This window comes from Myotis myotis, unplaced genomic scaffold (assembly GCF_014108235.1).
Source record: "Myotis myotis isolate mMyoMyo1 unplaced genomic scaffold, mMyoMyo1.p scaffold_m19_p_19, whole genome shotgun sequence".
In the NCBI taxonomy this organism is placed as follows: Eukaryota; Metazoa; Chordata; class Mammalia; order Chiroptera; family Vespertilionidae; genus Myotis; species Myotis myotis.
In genome coordinates, this window is record NW_023416323.1 from 5,696,208 (window position 1) to 5,704,302 (window position 8,095).

The following is an 8,095-nucleotide window of genomic DNA, read 5'->3' on the forward strand; positions in this document are numbered from 1 at the left end:
ATTGTGCACTGATTGAGGATGTCACTTCTAAGGGAACACATACTGACTTATTTGAGAGTAAGAAGGTGATTCTGAGACTCTTAGCTGGGCCTTAGAGTAGACCCCAGATCCATCAGAGAGAGCCAAACCTTCAGAAATTCATAGCAAATGAGTTCATGCATACACGCAGAAGATGCAATCATATACTTGCATGCACACACGTGCACACACACTTGTATATGGCTGTGTCATGACCAAAGTTCTCCCAGCATTCACTGAAGTGTTTTTCTCCAACGCCCAGTTCACTGAGAGACCTGATTCCTGTTCCCCAGTCTCACTCTGATCAGATCCCATCTCATAAGGGATCTGATCAATGCCCTGGGATTTGTAGTGCGCATGAATGGACAAGAGCATGCAGTGAAGACAGGTCACCTGCCTGCCAGGGCTCTGGAAAAATCCTTGGACAGAGCTGTTCATATTGTATAATGATATACTAAGTTGTCATTTTTTACTTAAAAGGAAGGGGTGCTCTTTAAGAATCTACCCAAAGGACAGTGGGCTATGTATAGCCATCCCTGCACAGATCTGTGTCTGAGTACTTGCTGAGCACTTACTGTGTTCTGTGGGGTCTCAGATAGAGACTTAAACTTTCTGAGCCTCAGCTGTGTCACCTGTGAAATGGGTATGAACACAGTTCCCTTCCCATAGATTTGTGAGCATTAAGGGGGGTGAGTGTGTAATGCTTCTAGCACAGAGCTGACACAGAGTACTTGCTCAATAAATAATAGCTGTTACTATTATTATTATCATCATCATTCACGGTATAGTGTAAGGTTTCGCTTTATCTCATCCCAACTCTGAAGGATCTACCTCTAGCACGGTGCACAGACAGCCCGTCTGTTTCTTCACACTCTCTAATCCACCTTGCACCTTCTTTTCCTCCACCCCACCCCCATCCTTAGCACCGCCCCTCCAGGCCCCGCCCTCCCATTTGCTCCTCCCACTAGCCCTGCCCTGTGGCAGCTCTAGCTCAGCGTGGCAGGAAGCTCATGGTGTAGTTTCGTGGGATGGTGGCAAAGCCCACATGTTTCGGGGACACGTCGATATCCTTGGGTGACTGTGGGGACTTGAAGCGGAAGTTCTGCATGATGTTGGTGAGTAAGAGAAAGAGCTCCATTCTAGCCAGGCCTTCTCCAAAACAGTACCGCTTTCCTGACAAGATAGGATGGGAAGGGCGGAGGTGAGGCCTACTATCACTGCCACCTCTTCCCTCTCCCCATCTCCAGCTGCATTCTCCCTGGGGAGGAGGGGACTGAATACCGTGGCCTGTAGACTTTCAGAGAAGTCTCTAATCCTGTCTGAGCCTGTTTCCCTTGTACATGGGATGGGGGTGAGCCATAGTAGGCTGTAGCAATGGGAATTTTAGACAACCCTTCCCCCTAAACATACACATATGGCCTCTATGCTATCATCTCCTTAGGAGTCTGAAGAATTCAAGTGACCTTGGGCAAATCTCTGACTCACTCTAGGTCTTGATTTTTCCCATCTCTGAAGTAGGTACTATCACCCCTTTCCTTTTGCCTGAGTTTTGGTAGGTGTTAGTTCAGAGGGTTACAGGTGGTTGGCTGCAGGGTAGATAATAAGAGGGACTTGCAAGCTGGAGGAAGCTACTAGGCTACATCTCAGAGAGGGGAGCTGGGATGAAGGAGGCCCCTTTTGGTGTGACGGGTGGCTTGCTAACAGACAGTGGTCTCTTACCAATGGAGAATGGCACAAAAGCATCATTCTTCTTAAACTGCCCTTTCTCATCTAGGAAATGCTGGGGGTTGAAATCCCCAGGGTTGGAGAAGAACTTGGGGTCTCTTAGCACGGAGCCCAGCATAGGAAACACTTCAGTGCCCTGGTGGGGAGGAGGAGGGATTGACTAGGTGAAGGGGGAATGGGTATTCAGAGAGCATATAGGGCCAGAAGGGGAATGTGGGTTCTCTGGGTAAGGAGAAATGGGAGCCAGGGTCCTCTCTGAGGGAGGAGCTTTGAGGGATGTGACATTTCTGTCCCTGAGACAGGAATTTCGGGGAGTATGGGGTCTGTGTCTCCTGCAGCAGAAGCTTTGGGGTACATGCAGTTCATGTCACTCGAGGCAGGATGTTTGGGGGACATGGGGTTCATATTCCCTGAGGTCCTGGGGAGATACAGGATTCAGGGGTCTCTGAGTGAGAAGGTTGAAGGGACATGTGATTGGTGAAGTCTTTGATTGAGGGAGGGGGACAAGGGCTGAGAAGCTTCTAAGGAGGATGGGGTGCTGGGTCACAGGGTGCAGGTTGGAGGTGCTGGGCAAGGGCAGTACCTTAGGGAGGAGGAAGTTCCGAAACTTGGTGTCCTTGGTGACTCTGCGGGCCAGGCCCATGGGGATCATGTCTCCGAATCTCTGGATCTCATGGATCACCGCCTCTGTGTAGGGCATCTTAGCCCGGTCTTCGAACTTGGGCTGACGGTTTTTGCCAATCACCCGGTCAATCTCCTCGTGGACCTTGGCTGTGGGATAAGGGGGAATACGTTTAGGTAGCTAGGGGTCTCAGGGCACGAATGATAGCCCAAATAGGTACAACTGGATGGATATATGATCATTCCAAACAGGGGTTGGTCCAAGCATTGTTGGCGCAGAGTCCTGTTAACCTGGTTGTGCCAGAATCATGGGGGAAGCTGCAAGGGACTGAGTCTTGGGGGATGGTCCAGAGGGGCAGGTAGTGGGCACTTGGTGGAGCTATTTACCAATCAGTTCAGATATTTTCAATATGTTAACAGCTGAAGAAACTTGACTAGTCTCTATTAGCTGAATATCATCACCCAGTCTGTGGATAGCAGTGAGTGTCTGAGGGTCCAGAAATGTGAGAGAGGTGGGGACATTGAAGTGGGCTCAGAGGAATTTTGAGGGTTGTGGCCCTTACTTCCCCGCCCCCTGCAGCCTTACCCTCCACATCTGGGTGCTTCATGAGCATCAGGAAACCATAACGCAGGGTCGTGCTGACCGTCTCGGTGCCCGCAAAGAAAAGGTTCAGTGTGGTCATTACCAGGTTCTTCATGTGGAACTCAGAGTTGGGGTGCTTTTGCTCCTGCAGAGAGAGAGCTTCAGGCCAAGCCCACTCCCCCATGCTCTCAGGGCTCTTCTGGGGTTTTTCCTCTGGACCCACTTCTTATAGATCTGGACCAGACTTTCGGAAGAGGAACCCTAGTTCTGCCTGGCCTTTTCCAGGCTGGTGGCTCTACCCAAAAATTCTTCTCACTTTCCTTATCCAGCTGACTATCTGTTCTTTAATTACCCACTTAGTTCTTGCTTTTTAATTATACAAATATTTACAAATGAGGGAATAGAGACAGTGAACGAGAAAGACCATGATAGAATGCATCAGAGAGAGTTGAAGAGAGACATTTTCTGAGGCACAGACTGGAAATTAAGTAACAGTATCCTATTCCTTCACTGAAAATCTTGAAGATTCCTATAGAGAATCCACTCCCTGACCCTTTCACCAAGAATTTCAGACTCCATAAAGCCCTTCCAGTTAGGAGTGGGGACCCTCCAATGTCACATAGTAAAGCAAGGTCGCCGGTCCACACAGGTGTGTCTGAAAACCAAGGAATGAAAGGTAAGAGCATGGTGGCTAACAGCACCCGCCTTGGAGTCTGAGCGACCAGAATGGGAGCTAGGTGTGTGACCTCAGGCACGGCACTTACACTCTCTGGGCCTCAGTGTCCTCATTTGTAACATCGGAGTCATAGTAGAACCTTCTCCAAGAGCTGGTGTGAGTGTTAAATAGGTGAATACCATAAATTTCTTCAAATAGTGCCTAGTGCACGGCAGTTCTATAGATATGCTTATTATGATGATTTGCACACACAAGTCCTGACCATGGGTAAAGGCTCAGTGGAGAGAACAGCGAATTATAATTGGGATTCTGAAGGTTATGATGGGGGGTCATCTGAATGAGCCGCTGTTGTCCCTCGCCCCCCACCCCCTGCCTGGTTTTCCTCTGCTAGGCTTTGGTCTTCTTTGCACTGCCCGCTGGCATGTACCTCCTGCATGCGGATGAGGAAGGAGTCAATAAAGTCCCGCGGGGAGTTGGGATCCAGTGTACGTTGGTTCTGCTCCACCTTCTTGGCTATAAAGTCCTCCAGCCCCTGGAGCTCCTTAAATGCCTGCTGCTGTGGCCCCGGCAGGTGTTTCATCACCGAGGAGAACATCTCATAGAGCTGAGGGGGGAGAAGGAAAGGGAAGGACAGCTGTCGGTGGACATCACCTGAAGGGAGTGGGGCCTGTCTCGGGGCGAGGGAGGCACCGGTAAAGGCACCTGTGCAGGTGTTTAGGTGTGTAGATGGGGCTGGATGGAAACAGATATCTAAGCTTTCATGTGAGATCAGCGTGAGAGCTCCTGCCCACGGATTTAGAGGAGATGGACTGAGACACACCCAGATTTCCTTCCTTCCCTTTCTTCTTTTGTAAGGGGAATATCAGCTGAGACATCCAGGTATTGGAGACTGGGTATTGGGCCCCTGCCCTGAGTTCCTGTGCAACTGTTCAGCTGTCCAAGGGAGAAGGCTGGTTTTGAGGGGACCCTGGTCTGGAGGAGGATAGGAGCTTGGGGCACCTGTGTCCGCCTAAGGGAGACGGTGGCTGGTTGTGCTAGGGCCACAATAGAGCCAGGTTGGGATCATTCACCTGCCCTGTAGATGTAGCTGTGAACTGGAAGCTTCCCAGCATCATGCGCAGCAGTGAAAGGAACTCTTTGTCCTCATAGTCAAAGCGGTCCCCAAAGACAATGGAGCTGATGACATTGGAGACAGTTCGGCTCAGGAAGAAGGTGGGATCTATGAAGGCACCTGAGGGGGAGGGGTGGGGGGGAGGGGGGGAGGGGAGAGAGTCAACTTGGCGGTCAGATGCCAGTCTGAGAATTCCAGGAACGCCTTCCCCCAACTTAGTTCCCCTCCCAGGCCAGGACGGCTTTTTCCTCCTCTGCTCTCTGGGGTGCCAGGCTCACCGCGCGTGCCCCTAAAGGCCTCAAGGAGGAAGCCCGCCTCCTCCTGGATGCGCTCCTCGATGCCGCGCTTGCCCACGCCGAAGTCCCGCAGCGTGCTGATGGAGAAGCGCCGGAGTTGCTTGGCGCACTCCCCGTTGCTGAATGCCACCCCTGGGGAGGGAATGTAGGAGTGGGGAGTGGCCAGAGAGGGGCGGTGTCAGAGGGAGGTGCGGGAAGAGGGAGAGAGAGAGAGAGAGAGAGAGAGAGAGAGAGAGAGAGAGAGACCACTCAGAGTCAGAGAAATACAGAAAGAGAAGGAGACCAAGTTGGAAGAAAATTAGAAGAGAAGGGGCAACACGTATGTACAGAGAAACAGAGATGCAGAGACACTCATGAATAGAAAGAGGCAGGAGGGAAGGAGGGGAAGTGAGATATGTAGAGTTCTGGGAAGTGGGAGTAAAAATTGAGAAGGATTCTAAGACTGAGATGGAGAAGAGAGAAAAACATATACAGAGAAGCAGAGAGGACCTCGAAGAGAGAAGAGGCTTTTACCAGGAGGTGGAGGCATGGGGATTGTGAAGCAGAAAAAATGTGAGATTCTAATTAAAGGAAAAGAGAGGCAAGGAGAGGGAGAGAGAAACATGGGGAGGCACAGAGCTGAGAAGGAGAAAAAGACAAATGACACTTGGAGACAGAGGACCAGGGTTCCAAAGCAAAGTTCCCAAGAGCTTTAAGAGATACAGAGAAAGAAGAGCCATCTAGTGAGAGAGAACTGGGAGATGGGGCAGAGAGAAGCAGGGAGACGCAGAAACACTAAGACAAGTTAGAGGGGACACAGGGATAAACAGAACGGGACAGAGGAGACTGAGGAAGGGCTCTGCCTCAGCCTTGAGTGGTGAGTTGGGAGAAGAATGCTGGGACACTGAGGCCACCAAGTCTGCTTGACCACATTCCCCCTCCCAGAGTCCCCCTCACCATAGCCTTTGAAGAGCCAGTCAAAGGTGGCCTGCTTGCCTCGCCCACTGAATTCCTCAGCCTGGTCCACCAGAGCCTCCTTTACAGCCTCATATCCACACAGCACCACGATCCTCCGAGTGCCCAGGTGGACGGTGAACACGGGACCGTAGCACTCGCTGATCTGATGGAGAGGCAGGGGAGTGGTGAGAGGGAGCAGCCCCAACTCTGAACTGACTCTGTACCCAGACTTCACAGACTGGGATACACTTTGCCCGAGTTCTGACAGTCAAGGAACTGGACATCCCAAGATCTGGTCTTTCCTGGCTGGAACCCCAGTACTAAACCTTCAAAACTCCCCGCTCTTGCCCTGGCTGGTGTGGCTCGGTTGCTTGAGCATCGCCCCGTGCACCGAGAGGTCACCAGCTTGATTCCCTGATTCTGATCAGGGCACACGCCCAGGTTTTGGACTCCAATGATATTTCTCTCTCTTTCTCCCTCTCCCTTCCTCTCTCTGGAATCAATAAAAACATATATCTTAAAAAACAACCTCTTCCTTCCTAAGATTTCAGTCCAACCTTGCCAATCCCCTGCCACAAAGTCTCAGCCACACTGAGCAGGCCCTCAACCCCACCCTAACACCCATTTCCCTGCTTCATGATACCTTCATGAGGGAGTTGTACATCTGCTCTGTGTTCAGCTGCAAGTAGTTCCCGATGAAGGGCAGCGCTCGGGGACCAGGAGGTAGCTTTCCCCAGAACTTCCTTTGCCGCCAGACAGACATCAAGACCATTATTGTCAGGCAGGACAGCAAAGCCACCAGAAGCAGCCCCGAGGCCAGCATGGTGGCACTGAGAGTGAGAGTCACATGGTGATGGCTGGGACGACTTGTCTTTATACTAACTGGCAGAGGGGGGCGACCTTTGGTCCTGGTTATATAACTGTCTCATTTCACCTCCCAGTTACACCTCCCACCAGGCTCCCGCCTAGCTTGGGATGCAGCCAGCAATGGAGGAGGGAGGGACTCCAGGGTAGATTAACAAGTCTGAATTTGTGGCTTCTCCTGAGGGGCCAGCCCAGGACTGTGGACTTATGGGGAGGGGGAGATAGTAGACAAATTTCAGAGCTGAAGATTCTGGAATATTTCCATGTGTGAGTCCCTGAGCTTGGGATTTGGGGTCTCAGAGTGAGAAAGAACATCAAAGTTGTGGAGTTTGGGGTCTTGGGAGAGAAGAATAAAAGATTTAAGGGTATTAGAATAAGACAGACTACGTGCCTGTGGATTTGGGGATCTTTTGCTGAGGAGGGATGTAGGTTTAAAGGTCTCGGGACTGGAGATTCCAGAGAATGGTTTTGAAGTTCTTCAGGTGAGACGCACCCCAGCAGTGGATCTGGGCTTCCTGGGGGAAGAAATATATGAGGAGTCCAACTGGATCATGGAGTCAGCTCCTGACCCAGATGCTGACCTGCTTTTGTTTTGGACATAATACCACCTCTTGATGCCCAGAATCCTCATTGGCACCTCAAAGTGGAATCAAGATAGCATGTCACAGGACTGCCCATTCCTGGTTGGGAAAGGGAGAGACAACCAGAGCCACATTTCAGTGGAACTTTCCACAGAACTGGAGAAGATTGACTCATGGTCTCAGTTGGCAGATGGATGGGCCAGGACTTGGAAAATAGTAATGACAACTGCACTACAGTACAAAAAAATCCCAGCTGTCTGAAGTGTTATAATTTACAGAGAGCCACAGTGACTCCCTGCCCAGATCCTTAGGGAAACCCACCAAGTTGATTCCATCATTCCTATTGTTATTATTATTATTCATTTATTTATTTATGCTTCCCATTTTATATATGAGGGCAGAGAACAGAGAGTGGGCAGGGAACACATATGTCTCTCCTGCTCTCTACTTTTATTCCCCCTTTCTGGGATTGAGTTTGCCACCAGTGGAAAGGTTATATTTGAGGGTGTGTGTGTTTTATAGGTAATTCCTGGCTCAGCAAGGCTGCTATTATCAGGCAGAGGGAACCATAAGAGGAGAGATTTGAGTAAGTTTCGATGTTGGGAACAGAGGTGGGCCCTGAGATGCTGAGCGGGGGTGGGGGGGTGGGGGGGTAGGGGGATGTGGGGAGAGCATCAGGTAGCC

General features: G+C 50.8%; 1 protein-coding gene across 1 annotated transcript; it reads right to left on the reverse strand.

The window, feature by feature from the left end:
• Positions 1–799: 799 nt before the first annotated feature.
• Positions 800–6,852, reverse strand: LOC118674844 (cytochrome P450 2A13). The gene is made up of 9 exons (XM_036346952.1): positions 6,610–6,852; positions 5,967–6,129; positions 5,013–5,162; positions 4,694–4,854; positions 4,051–4,227; positions 2,951–3,092; positions 2,327–2,514; positions 1,738–1,879; positions 800–1,191 (listed from the first exon to the last, which is right to left on the reverse strand). Exons 1-9 carry the CDS (start codon positions 6,787–6,789, stop codon positions 1,010–1,012), a joined length of 1,485 nt encoding a protein of 494 aa, XP_036202845.1. The 5' UTR covers positions 6,790–6,852; the 3' UTR covers positions 800–1,009.
• Positions 6,853–8,095: the final 1,243 nt, after the last annotated feature.